Genomic DNA, 23,751 nt, shown 5'->3' on the forward strand with positions numbered 1-23,751 from the left:
TCTCTTACATTTAAAAAATCGTTCTAGGGTCTCTAGTTTGTACCTGCCCTTAGACTCATGTTGAAACGGATGTAAAATAATGGATAGGAGTGGATCCTAAATATCCGAATTATATAAGAAATTTAATATTCTAATATAGATGTGTATAGAATTTGGTGCTAATCTTTAGTCATGTTGTTAAATATATTTTTAAAGACATAATAACTTTTTATACTGCATTATTTTCTCTCTAAAAAATCATCCCAATCCTATCCGAAAACCCCCCTCGTCGGGGCGCTAGTGGCTGGTAGGGATGGATCCGAATATTTATTCGGATATCAAATTTTTGGTCTTCTTTCTTCGATTATGAACAAATAACATATAAAATTTGTTATGTAAATTTATATTTTTGTTTTTAGCATTAAGGCTATTAATCTTCATAAAAAATAAACATTAAATTCATTCTATATATTTTTAAATAATTGATATAAACTTCGGATGTCTATTCGAATACGGATTCGGATGTTTTTTCACTTTTTTGTTGTAGGGAGAAAATAATATACATAAAAAATTATATACAAATTTATTTAAATACTTCATAATATTCTTAATAACATTGTCAAAAATTAGCTTTAAATTCTATGTATATCTATATTAAAATATTAGATTTGTGATAAAGTCGGATGTTTTAGCAACATCCTAGTGGCTGGTGCTGAAGTTGTCAGTCCGGACGATCAGGCGGCTGGCTCAGCTAGTTCATTCAAAACACAAAAGCTTGACCTGACACAAGCAACGTCTCTCTCTCCGGCATCTCTCGTGATCACGGCAGGCAGGCAGGGCATCCTGCTGCTCACGTGGCCCCGTCATTCTCCCATCCCGCGCCGACCGACACGACACTTGTCCCGAGCCACACAGACAACCCGGGGTGCGCAGCGGCTAGTGCTGGATCGGCGCCGCCCGCCAGTACCGAGGCGCAGCCGCCGCTCCTCCCGCCCTGGACGCGTACCATGGGGCCCGTTGGACCCACTAGCTCCCGCGGCGGCCCTGCCTGGCAGCCTGGGCCTAGTCAGTCAGTGTCAGTCACGCGCTCACGAGAAGCCCCCTAAGCGGCCTGGTGCTACCGACGAAGACCAGGTCCATGAGCCAAATTCCACTGACAGGTCGGACTTATCCCTCGCCAATCCACCAAGACCAGGTGCACGCGTTCCGAATCGGTAACAGCTACCTCCATGTCCATATGCCCCATGCGGCGGGGCACGCATGCCCGGAGGACGCGTCGCCGTGGATTCTATTACGATACTATCTTTCAAAAAACCCTCCGTACGACGCATTCACAGCGCCTGTACCACTGACACCGCGGGCCACCGCACCTACATACGTGGCAAGAGCGGGAGCAGGGCGAGTGGGGCCTGGCCGCCTGGGGGCCAAAAGCACCCAAAGGATAGGAAAAAAAAATCGAGATTCTTGCCTTGCCTTGCCTTGCAATTGCATTGCCTATCCCTCCATTAAAGACAAGGGAGGCAGCCAAAAGGTGACGGCACCACTAACCAAGCCAGCACCAGCGGAACTGTGCTGTGCAAGCACTCAGCTTCGCCTCCATTCCGCTCACTTCCCGCGGCCACTCCGCTCCCCAAACCCTAACGCCCTCGAGCGGAGCGATCTCTTTGCTTCGCCAGTGCCGCGCCCGGGCATGCCGCCGCCACTGGGTGGCGCGGTCAAGGCCGACTGATCCGTGCGCTTGGGAGCCGCCACCGCCGCCGCCGCCGCCGCTGCCATTCCTCCCTCGGTGCCCACTGGGGTGGAGCGGAGACTGGAGATTCTGCCGTCTGTCGCAAGTCACACACTAGGTGAGTGATCCTCGGTTTCATTGATTGCCGCAAGAGTTTTTTCCTTGTCGGAGACCAAAAAAAAAAAAAGAAAGAAAGGTTCCGCTTTGTTCTTGCCCTTGGAACGACCCGATCGAAATGCTCTTTCCTCTGTATTCCCCCCAACCACTTGAAACTAAACGTGACAAGATTTTACTAGCTGGGCTGCTGGGGGAAACGAAACGCGTGCATATGCAATGCATTGCGTCCAAGGCGCTAGCCGTCCTCATGTATCGCTCACTACTACTCGCGTCATTAGGGCATACAGTGGTGTTTAATGTGGAGTCTCTTAAGGTGTTTAAGGGGCTTATTTGCAAAAAAATCTTAGAGCCGTCTCTCCGTGAAGAGACGCCTCTGGCTCGTAAACCAAGTAGCAACAGACGCCTCACTTCCCACTGTACGAATTTGTCGTCTGTTCTATCGATCTGATGCTATACAAATACATTTAATTCTGTATTTATTAATAGACTACGTTTATAGACACTCCATTGTACAATAGAGTCTCTTAGTTGTCTCCTGTGCTTGGAGAACCGTTTTGGTGTCTCTCCACTGTACATGCCCTTAATCTGCGCCATTTTAGTACCACTGGCGCCCACCCCTGATTTAAGAGGTTCCGTAAATGCGCTCCCCCACCCACCTCCATGGGGGAGGGGGTCCCTGTGAGGCGGGCAAGCTCTGCCACCGCGGGCACCTACTGGCTGGAACAGTGCGGTGCCGCACCTTGACGTGCGCGGCAGTCAGTGTTGCCGCCTAGTCGCCGCTGTACTTCTACCCTTGGTCCTTGGACCAACGCTGCTGGCCTGGAGGCTGGAGGGGGACGTCACGAAGTTTTTTCGACTGGCCATAGTTGGATGTTTAATGTCTTTGTCTGTGCTGAATATCGTGTGTCACCTGATGCTTTCTCGCTCTGCACGTTTCCGAAGGTTTCTCGGGCGCTGACATTGTTGGAAGATGTGGAGGATCAAGCTCGCCTGTTTGCTTCTTATCTTTGTGCAAGTGCAACGAGTGGTCCTTGGAACACATGACGTGTACATCGTGGTGATGGAAGGGGATCCGGTTGTGAGCTACCGAGGTGGCGTTGACGGATTTCCGGCAACTGCTGTGGATTTGGACGAGGAAATGGACGTTACCAGGTACCTACCTACCCCTGCTGATGCTTTTGTTTTCTTTGCCATGGCTCTCAAGCATAAACGAATGCAGGACTGACTGTTGTTGGATTTCATTTCTCAAGCTCTGTTGCTGTTTGAATTCGCCTGCTGTTACTTTTCCTATTGGATCCTCGATGTCAAACCTGAAAGTTCCTGACTATATTTTGTATTGCTCTCTTCTTGTTCTTAGCATGTTGCAAACGCCACGGTTTTGTCTTCATCCCAAATATACTGATTTGCAGTGAGGCTGTCACGTCGTATGGCCTCCACCTTCCTATAGGATCCTTGATATCAAACCTGAAAGTTATTGACTATATACTGTATTGCAGTCTGCTTGTTCTTAGCATGTTGCTAACACCAATGGTTTTGTCTTCATCCCAAATCTACTGATTTGCAGTGAAGCTGTTACATCGTATGCCCTCCACCTCCGAGGGCACCATGACAAGCTCCTAGACTCACATTTAGTAGAAGGAACGTATGAGAAGCTTTATAGCTACCACCATCTTATCAATGGCTTTGCAGTTCACATGTCGTCACTGCAGGTATTTGGAGTCTCAATTCTGCTTAGAGGCACATGTCCTTTTCTCGATTTCAGTTCTTGGTTGTTGTTTTGTTTCAACGTAGTGTTCTTCTGTCCCAGGCTGAGTTCTTGAGGAAAGCGCCAGGAGTTAAGCATGTTGAGAGAGACATGAAGGTACAGAAATTGACTACACACACCCCTCAGTTTCTCGGATTGCCAACTGGGGTATGGCCAACAGGAGGTGGACTTGATAGAGCTGGTGAAGATGTTGTGATCGGTTTTGTGGATTCTGGAATTTACCCCCAACATCCGAGCTTCGCGGCGCACAAGACTGATCGATATGGTCCTGTCCCTCGTTATAAAGGAAAATGCGAGAAGGATCTAGTAACACAAAGAAGCTTTTGTAATGGGAAGATAGTTGGGGCTCAGCATTTTGCAAAAGCTGCAATGGCTGCTGGTGCGTTTAACCCCGATGTTGAATTTGCATCTCCATTAGACGGTGATGGTCATGGAAGGTCATGATCCTGACAATTCTTTTATTTTTTTTAATATTCGTTGCTCTGATTGGTCACTAGGATAACCAAGTATGGAAGTTCAAAATGTTTTTGCTTGCAATATCCAAAACTTTACTGTTGATATCAAGATGCCTGGCCTGCAAGATCATTCTGCTTGTTTCTCTTGTTTTTTGGGATAGCAACAAGACTTATTTGGTGCATGTATGGTCTTTTTCCTTCAACAGCCACACAGCTGCAATTGCTGCTGGAAACAATGGGATTCCGGTGCGAATGCATGGTCACGAGTTTGGCAAAGCAAGTGGCATGGCCCCACGTGCTAGGTAATCTATGATTTCTTCAGCAGTTTCTGAAGGGACATGCATTTTTTGGTGAATGTTATAGACACGCCCATTTACAATTAACACCATGATAATTTGTGAGTTGAGAAAGCCAATTTGCTTTTGCTTAGTTACCAATGTCTTACTTCCTTATTTTGTGTTTGTTAGGGTAGCTGTCTACAAGGTTCTTTACAGGCTTTTCGGTGGTTATGTGGCTGATGTTGTGGCAGCTATTGATCAGGTATGTTCCATGGATGATTTACCTTTGGATTCTATGATATGTTGAAAGGAGAATTTATAACATGACTATCAGAGATGCATGTGTTGTACTTGTACATGTGTTTGCTGGGTGCTGTTGGCTACCATTCTACCATAACATTGCCTAAAAGCACTTGGCAATATTTAAAAGCACTTGGCAATATTTGTTGACAGTTTACTGGTAGAAAATAACATAAAAGGCACGGTTGTTTGAACAAGAAAATCAAATTTTCAGTTCATGTAGCTTCTAGTTTATAACTAGAGCCCCAACCTTCCTTCTAAACAGTGGAACAAACATGAAGTTGAATGTAACTTCATTTTCTAGTTTTTTTAAGCATCCAATGTGTGGGAATATAATCCATGGATGCCTATTTGCAGGCTGTTCAGGATGGTGTTGACATTCTCAACCTTTCTGTTGGACCCAATAGCCCACCAACAGCTACAAGGACTACTTTTTTGAATCCTTTTGACGCTGCACTTCTTTCTGCTGTGAAAGCTGGGGTATTTGTTGCCCAAGCTGCAGGAAATGGCGGACCATTTCCAAAAACACTGGTGTCTTTCAGCCCATGGATAACCACTGTTGCTGCTGGAGTTGATGACCGCAGATACAAGAATCATTTAACACTAGGAAATGGAAAACTTATTTCTGGACTTGGAGTATCTCGTAAGTCCTTTTCTACATACACATGAACAAAATCATAATGAACTATTTGTCAGTACTGTGTGCAGCATATTGAATTGTGTATTGTATAATTGTGCAAAATGAACTATTGAAATACAGCAATCTTCTATGTAAGCCTCTAGTTCTGCTATTTCACCCAACAGGTGAACTAATTGGTTTTAGCACAATACTGAACTATAAGATTCAGTTGTATTGAGTGAATATGTGGATAAACTTCATGTTACTGCATCCTAACTTTTATTTCAATGTGATAAGTGTGCAAAATGAACTATTGAAATACAACAATCTTCTATGTAGAGCCTCTAGTTCTATTATTTCACCCAACAGGTTAACTAATTGGTTTTAGCACAATACTGAACTAGAAGATTCAGTTGTATTGAGTGAATATGTGGATAAACTTCATGTTACTGCATCCTAACTTTTATTTCAATGTGATGATGCTTAGCTTGGACAACCATTTTTTTTCTTCCTATATAGTTCCATTCAGACACTTTACTAGAGTCTTTTTTAGTATTTAGCTGTCATCTATTAGTACTTTAAAGGTCATATGAGAAATTTGAGTGGTCCTGATATTCTATCAATCAAGGGCAGGCCTGGTGCAGCAGTGAGAGTGTCTCACTGAGTCACCAGGTCACAGGTTCTAAGCAGCCTCCCCGCATCTGTGGGGGAAAGCTTGCCTCGGTTTATCCCTTCCCTAGACCACCCCACTCATGTGGTGGAAGCCTTTGACACTAGGTCTGTTTTTCTGGTATTCTATCAATAACCCTTATGTTCCAGCCAGTGGTTATTGACAATTTTCTCATACAATACAGCTGCAACACATGGGAATATGTCGTTTAGCCTGATTTCTGCAGCTGATGCTCTTCTGGGCTCATCTGCAAGCAAGTACAGTGCATTAGACTGTCAGAGGCCAGAACTATTGAATAAGAGGAAAGTTCAGGGAAAAATTCTTTTGTGTGGCTATTCATTCAATTACATTTCTGGGACAGCCTCAATAAAGAAAGTGTCTCAGACGGCCAGGAGTCTCGGCGCAGCTGGCTTTGTTGTTGCTGTGGAGAATAGTTACCCAGGAACAAAATTTGACCCTGTACCAGTCAGCATCCCTGGAATTCTCATCACAGATGTCAGCAAAACCGAGGTATTATACGTCTAGCAGAACCTTATTGCATATTTGCTTATGATTGCCATGCGTAGGCAACATCATACATAGAAGTATGAAAAAATGAGACTGTATATTCATTAATAGGTCAATAAATATGCAATTTAGTTCTCGAAATGGCATGAATTGGGCAGTGAAAACAATATGGAAAGAGGTGCAACTACTAGAATAGTGGCATGAATTCTATATGGCTGCTGCTTACTGCGCTACTGTAGGATGACAGGGCAGAAAGGTAAAGTACTTATGCATGTTTGGTCCTTGGTATTATTTTCTATTATAATTAGACGCAGTCCTCATGTCGAAAGTTGAAACCATATAGTAGTCTATCAATCTCATTTTGTCTCCAGGACACCAAGAAAGCTTGGTTTTGTGGGCAAACACACCACAAAATTCGTTTTAGCTTAGAGACAATTTTCTCCTCATATATTGTTACTATTACTAATACCTCTCACCTTTCATATCTTCTTTGTTGGTGGCTCATGTGGCTTTGCTGATGTTTTACTGAGATGACATTAAGTTTGGTTCTTGTAGGATCTTATAGACTACTACAATTCTTCCACCGTAAGAGATTGGGCTGGAAGGGCTACAGCCTTTAAAGCAACAGCCGGTATTGCAGATGGTTTGGCACCAACACTATACAATTCAGCTCCCCAGGTTGCGCTGTTCTCTTCTCGAGGACCTGATGTGAAAGATTTTAGCTTTCAAGATGCTGATGTCCTTAAACCAGACATACTTGCTCCTGGCAATCTCATATGGGCTGCATGGGCGCCTAATGGAACAGATGAATCAAATTATGCTGGTAAGCTTTGTATGTAGATCTCTTTTTCCTCAAGGAAGCACCCATGTGATTATCGCCAGCATTTTAGTTCTGCGCTTTTGCCGTCCTTTTGCATATTTTGTGGACTAGTGATTCTTGAGGATATCTTTCTGTGCTTGAACCAATTCAAAATTGTTGTGGTAATATTTTCGCAGGTGAAGGATTTGCAATGGTTTCTGGAACTAGCATGGCTGCGCCGCATATTGCTGGCATTGCAGCACTGATAAAGCAGAAGAACCCAAAGTGGAGCCCCTCAGCAATAAAATCTGCCCTGATGACAACGGCCAATACACTGGACAAAGGGAGCCATCCTCTTAGAGCGCAGCAGTACACCGCATCAGAAATGATGACACTTTCACGGGCCACACCGTTCGATTGTGGCAGTGGCGCTGTTAACCCAAAAGGCGCCCTCGATCCTGGCCTTGTTCTAGACGCAAGTAAGCCAATTACTTTTTCATCGAAATAAGCCGGTCGAAGTTATCGAAATGGCGGTGTCTTGTTGAAGTTATTCAGATGGCAATGTAACATCCCTCATCTAGTTTTGCTTTATCCATGCTTGGCAGGCCATGAAGACTACATCACGTTTCTGTGCTCGATCCCCGACGTCAACCAGAGCGAAGTATCAAACATAGCCGGCTCGGCTTGCAACTCCAACTCCAAGGGACAACGCCCCTTCGACCTCAACATCCCCTCGATCGCCGTCTCTCAGCTTCGAGGCACGGTGGTAGTGAAGCGGACCGTCACGAGCGTGTCCGACGAAACCGAGACCTACACCATCATGACAAGGATGCCGCCAGAGGTCGCCCTGGAGGTGACGCCTCCGGCGGTGACCGTGGTCCCCGGAGCATCACGAGAGATAACTGTGACCCTGACGGCGAGGTCCGTGACCGGCACCTACAGTTTCGGTGAGATTGCCATGAAAGGTGACCGCGGTCACCTCGTCAGAATCCCAGTCGTAGCTATGGGATTCAAGTAGGTAGAAGACGACTGTGACATCTCCTAGGGAGTAGAGGATAGGAAGAGCGAGTTGTGCCTCTGTAATCTGAGGTCTTGAGCTGCAGAGGAACGTTGTATAATTTTTTCATAGGTTGTAGAGAATAAGAGTTGGCACAATGCTGTAAGTGTTATGCATGCCCCCTCCAGGTTGTAAAATATATTTGGGTGCCCTAAATCCTCTGACATGGTGACTAGAGGACCTCTTGTATTGTAGTCCAGCCTTGTTCTGATTCTCTAATGCATGAAGGTTTGAATCTCATCTGGTTTTCTTCTATGTCGTTTCATCCAGAATTTTAATTCGTATTGTGGGCTTAATATTAAAATTCCCCAAATATGGGAGATGTGAAATTTCTTGTCAGGATGGCACAATTTTTGGGACTTTGGGAGGATGCAATGCAAATGGTCTATCAGGGTCCGTTAAACGACCGTGGCCAGCTAACTAGCGATCGAGGCTTCTCGTTCTGGGCGCGATTTTTGATCCCATCGCGAGGCGAACTCCTTGGGCCTCCCCATTCCCAGAAAAAAAAAATGATGGTGACCCGTTCGCGTCGGCTCGCCCCGCCACCATGACCCATAAGCGCCACGCCGCCACCGGCTTGCGCACGGGCGGCACCATACTGCACGCGCTCTCCGCCGCCTCGGCCGCCCACCTGCACGCGCACGCCCTGAAGGTCGGCGTCCTCTTCACCTGCCTCCACCTCTGCTCGGGCTTGCTCAAAACCTACGCGTCCTCCGGCCGCATCGCCGCCGCGCGGCAGCTGTTCGACGAAGCGCCTCGCCGGAACGTCCCGCTATGGAACACGCTGGTGTCCGCCTACGCGCGCTGCGGCCACCCGCGCAGCGCGCTGGCCGCCGCGTCCGCCATGGCGCGCGGCGGCGGCGGCGGCGCGGGGGCCCGGCCGAACGTCGTCACGGTGGCGATCCTGATGTCGGCGTGCGCGAAGCTGAGGAGGCCGGCGCCCGGGCGGGAGGTCCACGGGTACGCGGCCCGGAACGTGGCCGCGCTCGACCTCCACGCGCTCAACGCGCTGGTGCACATGTACGGCAGGTGCGGGCGGCTCAGGGACGCGAGGACGGCGTTCGCCGGCATCGGGGCCGGCGCGAGGAACGCCGTGTCGTGGACGGCCATGATCGACGCGTGCCGCGAGAACGGGCGCCCCGCGGAGGCGCTGGGGGTGTTCGAGGAGATGCGTCGGCTCGCTGGCGCCGAGGTCGACGAGGCCGCCCTGCTCGCCGCCGTGTCGGCGTGCGCGAGCCTGGACTGCGCGGCGGGGCTAGGGGACTGGGTGGAGGCGTGCGCGGCGGAGAGCGGGTTCCTGCGGCGGGGGACGACGAGCGCCCGCGTCGCCAACGCGCTCATACACATGCACGGCAAGGCGGGGCAGGTGGAGAGGTCGTGCGCGATATTCGACTCGATGGGCGCCGCGAGGAGGACGGTGGTCTCGTGGACGGCCATGGTCCAGGCCCTGGCCACGAACGGGCACGCGGTGGCCGCGCTCGTCCGGTTCGCGCAGATGCTCAGGGAAGGGTTCGTGCCCGACGAGGTGGCCTTCCTGAGCGCGATCGGCGCCTGCGCCTGCGCGGGGCTGGTGAGCGAGGGGCGCCGGCTGTTCGAGTCCATGGTGGAGGAGCACCGCATCGCGCCGCAGATGGAGCACTACGGCAGCATGGTGGAGCTGCTGTGCAGGGCCGGGTCGTTGGCCGACGCGTTCGAGTTCGTCCTGGCCATGCCCGTCGCGCCCGACCCTGTGATCTGGCGTGCCCTGGCCGGCGCCTGCCGGGACCATGGGGACGCCGGCTTGGCCAGGAGGGTGATGGATCATGTGATCGCGATGGAGCCCCACCATGCAGGGAACTACCTGCTGGCGTCCAACTTGTGCGCGGCGGATGAGGACTGGGGACGTGTCGTGGATGTTAGGCTGGAGATGGGAGCCAGGAAAGCGACGATCTCGAGGACTGCTAGTGGTGCCGTGTCTTCAGTTCAAGTCAACGGTGAGTGATGACAGAGCTTGGCTTTTACGCATCACCCGGTAGCTTTTCCAACCACGCTACTTCAAGTTCAAGATGCCACTGCCACGTTGTTAATGAATTTTCTCACCTTGTCACCACGTCATTCGCGTGCATTTACAAGTGTTTATATTCTGTACTACTTGTCTAGGCCAGAAGAACCTGGCGAGAGAACTGAGTTTACTTGTCTAGTGCTGCCTAAGATTCGTTTTTTTTTGGGTTTAATCTCTTTTCCTAAACTGTTGACTGAGACGTTAAACCAGATGTGGTAGGAAACCCCCAAAGTCAAAAGATCTGGCGTCCAAAGCCGAGAATGTTTTATCATTGGGCCCAGCGAGTGATAAACGCTGAGGACCTGAGGTGATGCAGCAGGGTCCAAATGGCAGATGGATGTTCTGTCAAGCTTGACAATGACAAATGTTTTATCATTGGTGGCATTAGTAACGGACCCCGCTGCTACGCTTAAGTGTGCCAGGAAAAATATAAAAAAAAGAAACAAAAAATAGAGATCAACAAGACTCAGAAACTTGACTGTCAAGTTCAAAAGATAGTACTTACACCACTATATATGCTAACTAGCCTTATATGATATAATCTTAGGGTGTGTCGTGGCCCATATAAACCACCCACTGGATCCGCCTCTGGGTGTTATGTGTCTGCAACCGGCCGGTGGCCAAATCGGAGGTTCGTCGCCGCCGGCGCCGGATCTCAGTCAGCAACTGGCATCGACGACTGCTAGCGTGTGCTTTCCACGTGCGAGCTTCGCGATGGCGTCCGACCGTGCCTTTGGATTGCTCCGTATCGTGTCGTGTTCGTGTTCAACTGTTGATGCACTGAGACTGAGCGGAGCTGTGGGCCGGCAGGGCAGCGGGAAACCATTTGTGCTGCTGCTACACAAACAGCGGGCGGCGGGTGGCACTTGGCAGGGCAGCTAACTGATGAAAGAGACCCAACCATCCGAGCTAGGGCAGCTGACTGAAAGAGACCCAACCATCCGACCTATCTATACTGTTTTTTTCATATAAAAAGTAGCAGTGTTTAACTCATATATAATTTTATTTTAAAAATATTTATCAAAAGTGCACGTCAAACGGTGAAAGTATTTAATAGAGACACGTAGCAGTCGCCGACGCGAGGCACCCCGGAATCTTGGCGTGCCGGTCTCTGCTTTCACACCGCCCCCGTTTCGCAATGCCGTGTGCCTGCATACAGTGAACGGGCAGGGTATGCACAGGTTACAAATGGGGGGAGAGGGATGAGTTTACAGTGTTTGTATAAACAACCTAAAGGGGAGTTTGATTTGTAGTGACTAATTTTTAATCCCTTCATTTTATTCCATTTTAGTCACTAAATTAATAAATATAGAATATTTTAGTTTTTGTATTTGACAATTTAGGAACTAAAATAAAATAAAATAAAATAAAATAGAGAGGTTAAAAATTAGTGACTAAAAACCAAACATCCGCTAAATATAGAGTCTGCTAGTGTGTTCTTGGTTCTGTACCAGTCCAGTCCAGGAGCATATCTTTTTAAGCGATTCAATGCAGTCCGTTCGTGTCAGTGAAGCGTTATAAAAGCAAATCCATCTATTTCTTCCAAATGCGCCGTACCATTGTTATAATGGCTTCCATTGTCTAGGGCTTTACAAATGGTCTCTTTGGATAGCAACATGGAGGTGGCGGTTCTTGTGGGGTGCTATTCCAAATTTCCAATTACTTGTGAACAAGTTTTGACAAAGTCACGTTTAGGACTTGTTCGGTTACATCCGGATCGATGAAGATTGAAAGAGATTAAGTTTCCCCTAATCAAAATTAAATAGAAGGAGATTTCAGGCGTAACCAAACAATATCTTAAGAAATAGATGGCAAACGCAACCGAACAATATCTTAGACTGTCCAATACAAATGTGCCACCTATTTTAGCGTGCTCCCCTCCCCTCTTCTTGGCTTAAAAGAGACTGTCGGTTTCTCGCTTCCTACCAAAATCAAGTATCATCAGCTCAGATATATTAAAAATATTAATACTTAGATTATATAATGAGTACCTTGCCGAATATGTTTTATGCGGTAGACTTATCTAAAGATATAAATATTAGTAATGTAATCTTTTGGCATCCGCGGGGACTTGCACGGAGGAGGAGGTGGTGGTGGTGGGTACGGATTTAGGCACACGACACACGGTGCGTCGGTGCCAGTACAAAACCGGTGAACAAACAGACGGAAACGCTGTTTAAATCTATGTCAAGTTAAAATTCTTCACAACTTTTTTTTTAATTTTGTTCGAGCTATATGACATAGGAATAACCGAAGAAATAAAGAGGACCACGTAAAATAGGCTCGAAGAGCGAGTTTCACAGGCGCGCATATATATAGGAGGGAGTACTACCCAATGAAAAAAAGAATATTTACTTTGTTTTTGGCAAGAAGGATAGGTCTAACATGGTTTTACGTTCGATGTGAATCTGTCTTTGTAGAGCTAATAGTTAGTTAGCTATTTGTTAGCTAGCTAATTCTAGTAGCACTTTTTGACCAACTAACTATTATCTCTAACTATTATTCATAGGGCATTCAAACATCTCTAAGGCTGTCCGCAGTCGCATGCTCGAAAGGGTACTCTAAAGGATAGAGTAGCGGATAGAGTTGAATCAGCCTGCAGCCGCTCACTCGTTCGGCCACTGGGAATTTAGGGAGGGATAGAAAAACGCTAACTGCAGAGTCGCTCTCTCTCGTACTCGAAAGCTGTCTGTGTGTGTCTTGGGAGGTGTGAGGAGAGAATAAAACAACAGTGATGGAAGGAGAGAATGGAAAAAAATAATAAAAAAATGATTGTTGGTATAGAGTTGAGATATAGAGTAAAAACGACCGCAGAGAATTGTGGTATAGAGTAGATAATCTTGCTGACGGGGATAGAATATTCCTTTTAGAGTAGAAATTTAGAATAGTATGAGTGCGGATAGCCTAAACGTGGAGTGTTCTGTCTGATCGTTCAATGTTCTATCTGATTGGTGTAGTGCTAAAACAGTGTACACTATTCAGTGTACTAGTAGATCACATCAGCCTAACGAAAGCGTACGGACTGACAGCCTGCGCGGGGTGGAAGGATGGCGCTGCTGTCAACAAAAGCGGGTCCCCTTTGCCCCACTGCGAGGTGGAGCTGGAAAAGTGAAGGCAGCGGAGGACTGGCCGCTGGCGTGATGGGATCATGGAGATGAGATCTGGCGGGCGGTCACACGTCAGAGGTAGGTGGCGGCCGGAGACATCATCAGTGTAAGATCGGTCGTATGAACCAACAAAATACTTTTATCTCGCAGGCAAACCAACCAAACCAAACCAAACAATCCCGCTAGCTGTTGCTGAGTGCTGACACACACACACACTGACACACCGGACCGGAGCGGAAAGTTGAGTGCGAAACCAGACGCGAGTCTCTGACGACTTCGCTGCGTGCTCGTGCTCCACGAGTCTCGATCCGACGACAAATCAAAACCAGTCGGACAAGTTGGCACACTTGCTGAGCTGAGCTGAGCTGAGCTTGTACAGGAAGAGATTGATTAAGCGGCAGCCGAGCAGAGCTGCAGATGGGAGGGATCTGAAAACACGTCGCTGAATGAATCTAATTAATCACTACCGGCAAAGCAACAGATCTTTACACACAGTTCTGCAAAACCATCCATCTGTATGCACTACTGCAGAAGACAAGAAGGGAAAAGGGGACTAGATGGAGCCAATGATCAGGCCTCGCTGCTGCAGCCGCTGGACGCGCTGCGCATGGAGGCGCGGCCGACGGACTCGTCGATGCGCTCGAGGCAGGGCTTCCACGGCGCCGCCCGCCAGGGCTGACCCTTCTTCTCCCTCGCCGCCGCAGCCACTGGCATCCGCTGCTGGTTGTGCTGGCGGTGGCTCCCGGAGGCGGCGGCAGCGGCGGCGGCGGCGTCGAAGAGCGCGTCGAGCGGGCTGGGCTTGGGCGCGGCGCTGGCGCCGCCCTTGCGGGCGAGCGCCGTGAGGCGGTTCATGAGGCACGCGAGGTCCACGGCGGAGGACTCGGCCTGGAACACCGACTGCGGGAGCAGGAAGTAGACGGTTCCCGGCTGCAGCGCGTCGTCGGGCCGGAACGGCCCGCGCCCCGGCTGCAGCAGGTGCGCCGACGAGCACAGCACGTACCCCTTCCCGGCGGCGTTGGCGGCGGAGGCGGGGCCGCCGGGCCCGCCGAGGCAGCGCGTCACGTGCGCCACGGTCACCACGCCGGGGCCCTCGAAGTCCTCCACGAACCCGTTGGTGTGGATCACCCGCACCCCGGCGCACGGCCGCAGCGCACGCGCCGAGCCCGGCGACGAGAAGATGCAGCCCATCCGGAAGGCTCCGGAGACGAGAGCGGGGGTGCTCTGCCTGCTGGAGGCTGGAGATGCGGCTGACTGGCAGCGGAGCGACGACGACGGACGAGACTTGGGCGGCGGCAAGGCAGGCGGAGGCAGAGGACGAGAACGGGGAGGCGGGGTGCCTATTTATTTCCGCGGGGAGTTGATGTTTGCAGCGTTGAATCTAACGGACGGATCCGGCGGGTCGAGGTCGGACTCGGACACTCGGTCGGCTGTGGGGCCCAGTGGGGGCCGCCGCTGGTTAACCCCGGTGGGGTGGCGTGGCGTGTGGATTAGGCTGGCTTGGCGGATGGACTGGAGACTACGGAGTAGTGGAGTACCGGAGGGCTTAATCTTTATCTCATGGTTAGGTTAATCTTTAGGCTGGCTTGGTGGATTACACTGCGTAAAAAACGAAGTACCGGAGGGGTTAATCTTTATCTCATGGTTGACTGGAGAGTGAAGACTACTGACTGGAGGGGGTCAGAGGATGCCTTCGGAACCGCAGCAAATTATGGCCTCAAATGGATTGGTTAATGGATAAGGACAAGCCTTATTATCCCATGCTCGGTACTGAATCAATTCTACCTATAATTTGATTGTTAGTTTTTATATGCAAAAGAAAATGTTTATGCTGTCAAATAGTGGATCCTTTGCCCACTAATCCGCTATAACGTCGACAGTGGTTTACGCTAAGTTGTACGCAGTTGTACGCTAATAGATATAGAGTTATACACAACTTAATTTTTCTTTTGTACCAGTTTTACGTGAAAAAATGAATGGCCCGTGCGAAGTGAGATAAACGGCAACTACCCCAAATCATGCACGTTTCTTACGTCCGAAACAGTGGATCCTTTGCCCGCTAATCCACTATAACGTCGACAACAGTGGTTTACGCTAAATTGTAAGTAGTTTTACGCTAATAGTTATAGAGGTTAAGCAAGTTGCGCCTAACAACCGTCAAATATCCAATGTAATTATAAAGAGTTGACAACGCAAGATAGAGCTCAGAGGTGCCATACGGCATCTTGTTATTGTTGTACGTGCAACACGCGCCGATTTTATTTATTGGTTGATGTAGCTGGAGACACACGGTTTGGGGAGAGGAGGCCGCCTGCCGGCTGGCTCAGACGAGTAGTGCAACACCGTACCAGTGGCGAATGCGGCTCAGAGTCCCCGTGCAGGCATCAAGCTGCCAAATCAGCGGACGGAGCAACCGACGCTCGGCTCTCTTATCACTCGCTTTTACTGCGATCGCCGGCCGGCACGTTTGGCACCCACCACGACGAACAAGTCGCCGTGCGCGAACCAGCAGCCGACGCATTTCAGCTACCATTCCCGCTATGTAATGTGTAAGGGCCAAAAAGGCAATTAAAAACAACTCTACTCAAACCGTCACAAACTTCAGGTCCAGTAAAACATGGCAAGATTTCGCTCACTCGGCCAAAGCCGCGTCCCCTCGACAACTTCGGTTGAAACCTTGAGACTTCACCAAATCAGGCCCCTGTTAGATTACATTCGCAGAGTGGTTGCCGTTCTTTAGGCTGTCCGCAACCGCAAGCAAGGTAGTGTAAAATAAAAATAAGAGATTTTGATTTATATATTACATTGTTACAGAGTGAAATTTGAAATATTGAATAAGGAATGAGATAGGATAGTGAAATTTATAATATAGTATAAGGAATGAGATATACAGAGGAAGCATGAGGTGTTGACCTTTGTCCAATAGGAAAGTTTAACAGGCTGCTTGTACGTCACATTCGCAACCTAACGCAGGGCGTCGTCCTACCGTATGCTACAGCTATACCAATGCGATACGGCCCCCATGTACTACGCAAGCTGTGGACAAATTAACTAGCATGGTTTGGGGGGGAAAGTATTTATCTGTCATTCTTATGGGAAATCAATCTACACTCCCGAGTAAAGCTCCTATACATAAAATTTTAAAGTAGAGCTGCTCTGTGGCACCGAAGTAATTTTTAATAATAGCGCGGTCCCAAAAAATCTAGTGGACAGTATCACTTTTGGCTCATCCTACTTTAATCTTAAACCAAACATATTCTAATAAAATAGAACCATACCAAACGCGTAAAACGTCTTTTAAAATTTAGTACCATGCCAAACGCGTAAAACGTCTTTTAAAATTTAGTTAGTAATACAAGGCAAGTAGGACCTGCTGGTGCCAGCCTAGCATATCACGGTTCCATTCCGCTCTAGGCCAATAAGTCCATACCCGCCGCTCGTGGGCCCTTGAACTCCAGCCCAGGCCAAAAGGTCCTCCAGCGATTTCCTTCTCTCGCGCGTTATAATTCGGCCCAGTTTCAGCATCGATAAGAGCAGCTTACAAGTTATATTCCCTCCCTCCAAAAATATAGTTCTTTTCTGGACATCTTTTTTTTCTATCCACGTTACAATGAATAATAATAAATGCAGATAATTAATAGATGTATGGTTAGTCTAAAACTAGTTATATTTTGGGACGGAGGAGTACAACTTAGTACGTACGTATTATTATTAAATTAATCACAGTTCTTCATCAACACCAACAGAAGTGCATCCAACACCAGCCTAGCCAATGTCTACACCTGCAAAAACACCAGCGATCTACTAGAGCGAGATCACACGAGTGCGGCAGGATGAGCAAGCAGGTGGCAACATCTGAATCCCGATCTCCCAGATCTGCGTGCTCCGGTAACCGTGTTCCTGCTTCCTTCAGCTACTAGATTCCCGTCACCAAGTAGACGGCCGGACGGCCTCACCAGTTACCACGGCGGGCGGCCGCTGATGCCGCAGCACTCAAGAGGGAGGACGGAAACCCCTCCCCGATCCACCGCTCGCTCAGATGATGGTGAAGTTCGAGAATATGTTCAGCAGGTTGTCCAGCGCCTCTGGGTAGAACTTGCGCGCGAACAGGTAGCAGGGCCGCTTCATGCCGTTCCACACGCACGGCCTCCTCTGCGCGACATGCTGCACAACGATGACGACGGCGCGTTAGGGCTGGCTGGCTGGCTGGCTGGCAGTGAACCGCGAACACGCCAAGAAAAGCGGAGGGCCGAATCACTCCCTCTTACCTTCGCGTTGCTGCTAACGTGGACGCTCTCGTCGATGGACTGGGTGGCCGTTTGCGAAACCGTTAGTCAAATAAATGCCACAAGGTAATGGATTGTTCGCGCCTGAAAAAAAAGCTCCGAGCTTACCGCGATGTCCTTGAGCAGATCGAAGCTTGTGTCCGCAGCCCTGTAGACTTTGGGATGCCACTTCCCTTCGGACCAGTCGACATGCGTCACCGACCAGTTCGAGATTCCAGTCGGATCAACCATCTTCGGCCACAGATGCAGATGCAGTTTAGTTTTTTTTATCTCGGTAAAAAATGTTGTTGGCTGATCGAAGAGAACAAAAGGGGGGCAAGCTTCTGAACACTTACGTTAAAGAGGGTTGGCAAGTAGTGCTCGTCTGAATAGCAGTTATGCCATTCGTTTCCTGGCTGTGAAGTTGCAATCACAATATCAGAGACAGCATAAATATCAGGAAAAAAATAGCAGTATGCGCTACGGTTTTATATTATCTAGGCTGAAAGACACAGACTAACAAAGACAATTGTTTTCTCATTTTTCCCGTAGAAATCCTCTACCTGTCGTCTGCGCATGATATTACATGAAAAATAACTTGATAGCGCTTTTAATAAGACAAGGTATCTGAGAACGTTCTTTTGGGGAGCAAGGGATCACCTTACAGTAACGCTTGAACTTCCCATAGTAAAGGGTGTCCGCGAGAATAAGAATCGCATGCTGCCGTTTCACTGTAAACCACTGTAGTTGAAGAATATTCGAGGTTAACTATGAGAATCCATAACTGTTATAAGTAATTGAATTTGGAGGATAGAGGATTATTGGAAGCCAAAAAAAAGTCACTATACAAAAAAAAATATCACCTGCGCACCCTTTCTCCAATCTTTCTTCACAATTTCAGGTAGCATATGCTCAGAATATCTACCTGCTCCATGTGGACCAGGATCATCAAAGCTGCGAAAAAGATAATTCGGCATGTCAATAGCAAAATTCTTATTTAAACACATAATTTCAAGGAAAGCACATTTTAAATCAAATATCTTTTTCAATTCGGATCAGGGGAAACGTTAATGTGTTGCTTTATGTAAGTATGTTCATTTACCAGTCAACAAAACTGACGTTTGTCTCCATGAGATAACTATATATATAATCGAAGTTATGAAGTGGCACACAACTGCAATTAGAAAGAAGTGTTAGGATAGGTACCTATCACTCAAAGTCAGATGGGAACAGAACAAATGAAAATGATTAACCTCTCAGAAAGCAAGACAAAATGCTGGTTTTCAGGATCTTGTAGGGCATGGGCCAAGAGCCTCTTTTCAGCATCAAGCATAGAAATCGTGCCCCATATCACCTGGCAAGAAAATTGAAAATTTTGATCATACAACAACTATGTAGTAAAACTTTGGTGTTAAAATTAATATTTGACACAATTGTTGTAGGCAAGTGCTACTCGTCATGATAGGTAGAGATGATGGTTCAACAACATTAATAAATCCTAGGTCATACTACAAACTAAATCCATCCATTTGAAGGATGGAGTTCTAATCATTAGAGATGGCACTCTGAGAGAAAATAGAACATTTTTTCCCAACACCAATATGTATTATATTGAAAGTTAGCATATATTTTCTGCATAAATCAATGAGAATGGTACAGGTTTAAGACAATTCTAGTCAGATACCTTTTCGCTTCGAATATCCCTGCCAGCGAATATTGGACTTGAATGACTCGGTATATCTCTTGATGCATGCACGTATATGGTGTATCTGTCTTCATGACCCTGAAAGTACACACAAGTGGTTAGATTTAGTACTCATACACACCCATATGCACAAGTGGCTATGGGCATATCCTTATTCATACATGAGATAGTATGTCAAAACTGAGTTTGTTTACAAAATAAAATAGCAGTTAAACAATTTATTTTCCTGATAGGAGAGAATATTAGTGTTACATGCTGATACAAAATCATTTAGTTAACTAGAAGATACCCTGGGCATTGCTGCGGAAATTACGGAGAATTTGGAATGAAAATAATTAGATATGATATGTGTGGATAGCTTGCAATTAGAGGTTAGAAGTAAGTGGGATGACAATTATTAGTGGGAGATGATGTGGATAGTTAGTGGAGGATGATGTGGGTGACTTGCAGCAAAATAGACCTGTAGTGGGAACTAGCTTTATAAGAAATATAGATTCTGCTAAGACTCGTTTACTACCTATACATGAATTCACTGCGATTCGCAAATACTGCAAAAAAAAATCATACCATGAAGAATTTTTCCCATAGCTTCTCAAATGGCAATAAACTGGGTGTTAAGAACATGAAAGCAATTTTTGTGTTCTTTGACTGCACTGGCCGAGCCCGAATGATGTCTCTCATGATAACACGAGCAGCAATCTCATCATCAGTGTATACCCTAGCAGGTTCTGGAGGAGGCCGAGAATTGCAGGCTTCTGATGGTACCAGATAACAGGCTGTGTAATGCTGTGGAGTATAAAGATAGGCTCCAATGGCTACTACACAGACAAAGGCAACCAAGACAATGAACCAGAGAGGCCTTCTAGATGGAGCCCTACTGCGTGGTGCCATGATGTATCTTTACAAACAGGAAAGCAGGGCCTAGCTAGCTACAGCCATGCAATCATCCATAAGCACTCCTCTGATAGAACTGATGAAAACCCAAAAACCTGGAAAACACAGGGAAACGAAACATTTTAGTTTAATGCCTTCAGGCTTTCAGCTAACTGCACGTTTTTTTTTGTGCATTGCAAAACAGTTCATGTTTCGAATAACAATCCATATTGTATAACAAAATGACATGTATAGAAGATGGAGTCATTTCAAAGACACACATCAGTTCAGAAACTGATTGATAGTGCACTATGTTTGAACAGAACTATGTGTATATAAATAAATGTGCCTATCCACAAATGAACTACAAGCTAATAGGGATAATACGAAATGCAAGCTCTCTAAGCATGTATACTGCCTTAACTCTTTTTTTTTTGGTTCCTTGTTGTTTGTTGGTTCGTATGACCTGCACAAATTTTAAGCTAAATTATCCTCACTGTCTATGTTCAAGTACTTACATGTCCACACGGTCACTCATCATTTTTTTCCACAGAGTATCACAACACCCTCCCTAAACCTCGCCAACCAATTGTCAGGGAACGAACTCCAAAATGGCACGGGCGCAACTTGGTTTGAGGCACTGAAAACCCTAGGCAAGATTCTAGATGGGTTCTCGCTCGATAACAAGGACACCACGCAGCACATGAGCCCACAGCTAACCGGGCAATAAAATTTCGAACTTGACTGCTAGCAGCCGCAGAAAGAAGACGACCTCCAAGAGAGAGGCAAAGCTCGAGTCACTTACCCACGAGAGGAGAGGTCGATCCGTATCAGTCAGGATAGATGGAGCTATACTCACGACTCCACGCGCAGCAATCCAGTCCAGCAGCAGGAATCCGGCAGCTGGCAGGGCAGAGGAGCGGCCAGACGAGGTCGACGGCAACGAACCACCGGCAGCTCGCGCCGGCCGCGGAGAACGACAGGGAGCAAGAGCACGCGCGGGATTCGTCCCGATTACGGCGGAGTTCGGGAGATCTATGGTAGAGGATGGTCCGATGGAGGGGGGAGTACGGAAGAATCTTGGGAGCAAGGACTGTTGGCTGGACAACACCTCAGTACATCACAAATTCACAGGGGTCTTTGCAGTCTGCAAACGCGCTGCTTCAGCGCTTCTGCTTCTGCTTGACTCCCTCGAAGCCGAGAAGAGGTTTTGCACCTATATATATAAAAAGATTTTTTTTACTTGGTAAAAACGATTGTGCAATCAAATTTCTCTTGCGACCATATAGATGGCAATAGGACTCGATCCCCCGTTTTGCCGCGGGGAATTTTCCTATTAAAACTAGTTTGAAAGCCATAAAACCGGTGTGGATTAGATAGCTAATTCCTCTTCTTATTCAATTTGAAATAAGAAGGACAATCTAGCCTCTCCTTTCTCCTCCTGTTTTCTTGTTCCCAAACTAGTCCTTAGGGTTACTTTAAAAACCTCATTTTCCCAAGAAAAATTAGTTCATTTTCCTTTAAGAAAATGATAATCACTTAGGAAAATTGGGTTACCAAACTAGACCTTAGGGAACGGGTATGAGACTAATTTAGTCCCCGTGGGGATCTAAATGGGGGAAATTTAAATCTCTGTCGGGTTCGCGTGGACGGGAAACCATCCTGTGTACCCGCCCCATGAAACTTTTTATCCAAGTTAGTCAATTTACTTGTTAAAATTATAATAAAAATTTAGTGCATGACATGATACAGAATAGGAAATGTCGGTACCCTAAATCAGGGGTACCCTCTTTTACAGCATGAAGACGCCGCACTCATACGACGTCTCCTAGCCAGACGGGGGACGACGCCTGACCCCACCGCATGGGCAGGCCAAAGGACGCCACATGGCAAGAAAAGATAACACATCCCAGTAAGTCTGGACCCCCTCAGAAGGACACCGGACCCCTATACATATAAGTCCGGAGCCTCCGGTTATGTCCGAACCTCAGCAGGGTCCCGGAACGAGGAGGACCCTGGTATGAGCAGGGGTCCGGTGCTGACACGTGTCCGGGCCTTGCCCTTCAGTTCCCGCTCAGGCGGAGACCCGCTGCTTGTGGCCCATGACATAAGCTATCGGACCGAGCCTGACGTGAAGTCATGCAGCCCCTGCATTTATTGAGGAAAGGACGCGATGCCTGCCACTGCACTGACGGGCGACGTGCCCTCTCAGCATTTAATGCGTCCCGTCCCATCCGCTGGCAGACGGCGTCAAGGTCATCCAGCAGGCGGCGCGCCTGTTGGGTCTGTGTCACACCTGGGTTTCGGGGCACCAAGACCCGGGCGCGAACATAATCACCAGGTGTGCTGGGACCAAGTCTCACACATATGATGAATCATGGCACATGATCGAATGTCACATCTTTACTATATAATAGGAGTTCTATACAAAATAAATAATTACATTATAAGGAGACAACGGTCCAGCAACCCAAAGTTGACTGGGAGACGACGACCTAGACCTCTCACGAACTCGTCACAGTATCCTCCAAGCGCCTCATCCTGCGGTACTTATTCTTGACCTATGGGGGGGTGTGAGACAGCAAGAGTGAGCTCACATACGTTAATCGCTCAACAAGTTGTGGGGAATAATGTGAATGAACTCGCCAAAGGTGTGAGTTCATGTGAAGTGTAAGGCTTACCAAAGAGGATGGTTAGAGCTGAGCATTGCTTTTAAAGTTGGTCAAAATTTTATTAGCAATTACTAAGTATAAGTAAATACCAACCCAATTAAGTAGTAGAACAAAAGTAACAACCTCACCTGCGATGCAATGCATATGAAAAATTGAGTTTAAGTTCCATAATTTAATCATGTGAGTGTCCGAGCTGCTCATGATCGCGAGCACGGCTAGTATACCAGTTTTACACTCTGCAGAGGTTGCGCATCTTTACCCACAAGTCATGTTACCCATCTGCCAAGAGACGGCCAATCCCATACACCTCTATCGAGGAGGCGAGGCAGGGTAACACTACGAGGCCTTTACAAAGTTCCACTAGCTTTAGAAAACTCGCTACAGTTTATAGGAAGCTCCAGTGCAGGAGTCCCTCGACTGACCGCAATCGCAGCAAAATCAACCAAGGACCTACCTACACTGACCACTCCCCTACTGCCCTTGCCCCTTTCAGGTAAGGTAATCATCCACTAGCTTTCCTAGTTAATCAGCCAAGGGCGTCCATAAACCCTTGTGGTAGCACTGTTTTCCCGGGTGGTTTTCCATGTTCCAATTAACATAATGATCTTAACATGAACAATAAATAACAACTGATAACAAAAGTATAATCATGAATAGTGTAATCTTCATACCCAAAACCACATAAAGCAATAGCAGGTACTACCCAAAAAGTTTAGTGGAGTCAAGGTATAAAGATAATCAAACTAGAGTAACCTGTTGGGTCCCATCAAAATTAACCTATGCAGATCATTATGATTAATCAGAACATGACTGGGT

At 47.3% G+C, this 23,751-nt stretch overlaps 4 protein-coding genes across 5 annotated transcripts; 2 read left to right on the forward strand and 2 right to left on the reverse strand.

Moving 5' to 3' along the window:
* The first annotated feature begins 1,346 nt into the window (after positions 1-1,346).
* LOC100274487 (uncharacterized) lies at positions 1,347-8,528 on the forward strand. Of its 2 annotated transcripts, none has more exons than XM_020553189.3 (11): positions 1,347-1,826; positions 2,768-2,977; positions 3,390-3,534; positions 3,633-3,969; positions 4,252-4,347; positions 4,518-4,585; positions 4,981-5,266; positions 6,097-6,422; positions 6,975-7,242; positions 7,416-7,697; positions 7,824-8,528. In XM_020553189.3, exons 2-11 carry the CDS (start codon positions 2,796-2,798, stop codon positions 8,234-8,236), a joined length of 2,403 nt encoding a protein of 800 aa, XP_020408778.1. In that variant the 5' UTR covers positions 1,347-1,826; positions 2,768-2,795; the 3' UTR covers positions 8,237-8,528. The 2 variants fall into 2 exon arrangements, with proteins under 2 accessions (XP_020408778.1, NP_001340473.1); NM_001353544.1 differs by having other exon boundaries at positions 1,519-1,826; positions 3,633-4,027; positions 4,513-4,585; positions 7,824-8,514.
* A 240-nt stretch (positions 8,529-8,768) lies between these two features.
* LOC100272702 (Pentatricopeptide repeat-containing protein) lies at positions 8,769-10,690 on the forward strand. Its single transcript, NM_001147155.1, has one exon. It carries the CDS (start codon positions 8,823-8,825, stop codon positions 10,254-10,256), a length of 1,434 nt encoding a protein of 477 aa, NP_001140627.1. The 5' UTR covers positions 8,769-8,822; the 3' UTR covers positions 10,257-10,690.
* A 2,980-nt stretch (positions 10,691-13,670) lies between these two features.
* On the reverse strand, positions 13,671-14,726 carry LOC100275318 (uncharacterized). The gene has a single exon (NM_001175028.1). The coding sequence runs from the start codon at positions 14,609-14,611 to the stop codon at positions 13,994-13,996; it is 618 nt and encodes a 205-aa protein (NP_001168499.1). The 5' UTR covers positions 14,612-14,726; the 3' UTR covers positions 13,671-13,993.
* A 2,674-nt stretch (positions 14,727-17,400) lies between these two features.
* On the reverse strand, positions 17,401-21,450 carry LOC100501364 (Core-2/I-branching beta-16-N-acetylglucosaminyltransferase family protein). Its single transcript, NM_001353545.1, has 11 exons — positions 21,069-21,450; positions 19,958-20,379; positions 19,370-19,468; positions 18,939-19,039; positions 18,788-18,859; positions 18,549-18,639; positions 18,346-18,426; positions 18,042-18,101; positions 17,815-17,937; positions 17,689-17,727; positions 17,401-17,584 (listed from the first exon to the last, which is right to left on the reverse strand). Exons 2-11 carry the CDS (start codon positions 20,279-20,281, stop codon positions 17,456-17,458), a joined length of 1,119 nt encoding a protein of 372 aa, NP_001340474.1. The 5' UTR covers positions 20,282-20,379; positions 21,069-21,450; the 3' UTR covers positions 17,401-17,455.
* Positions 21,451-23,751: the final 2,301 nt, after the last annotated feature.

This window comes from Zea mays, chromosome 5, assembly GCF_902167145.1.
Source record: "Zea mays cultivar B73 chromosome 5, Zm-B73-REFERENCE-NAM-5.0, whole genome shotgun sequence".
Classification (NCBI taxonomy): domain Eukaryota; kingdom Viridiplantae; phylum Streptophyta; class Magnoliopsida; order Poales; family Poaceae; genus Zea; species Zea mays.

Coding starts and splice junctions, on each gene's coding strand:
- LOC100272702 (NM_001147155.1), top strand. CDS start 8,823: ATGACCCATAAGCGCCACGCCGCCACCGGCTTGCGCACGGGCGGCACC.
- LOC100275318 (NM_001175028.1), bottom strand. CDS start 14,611: ATGGGCTGCATCTTCTCGTCGCCGGGCTCGGCGCGTGCGCTGCGGCCG.
- LOC100501364 (NM_001353545.1), bottom strand. CDS start 20,281: ATGGCACCACGCAGTAGGGCTCCATCTAGAAGGCCTCTCTGGTTCATT. Junction 18,102..18,345: donor AGTTCAAGCGTTACTGTAAG/GTGATCCCTTGC, acceptor GCAACTTCACAG/CCAGGAAACGAATGGCATAA. Junction 17,938..18,041: donor ACTTGCCAACCCTCTTTAAC/GTAAGTGTTCAG, acceptor CTGTGGCCGAAG/ATGGTTGATCCGACTGGAAT.
- LOC100274487 (NM_001353544.1), top strand. CDS start 2,796: ATGTGGAGGATCAAGCTCGCCTGTTTGCTTCTTATCTTTGTGCAAGTG. Junction 2,978..3,389: donor GAGGAAATGGACGTTACCAG/GTACCTACCTAC, acceptor ACTGATTTGCAG/TGAAGCTGTTACATCGTATG. Junction 4,028..4,251: donor GACGGTGATGGTCATGGAAG/GTCATGATCCTG, acceptor TTCCTTCAACAG/CCACACAGCTGCAATTGCTG.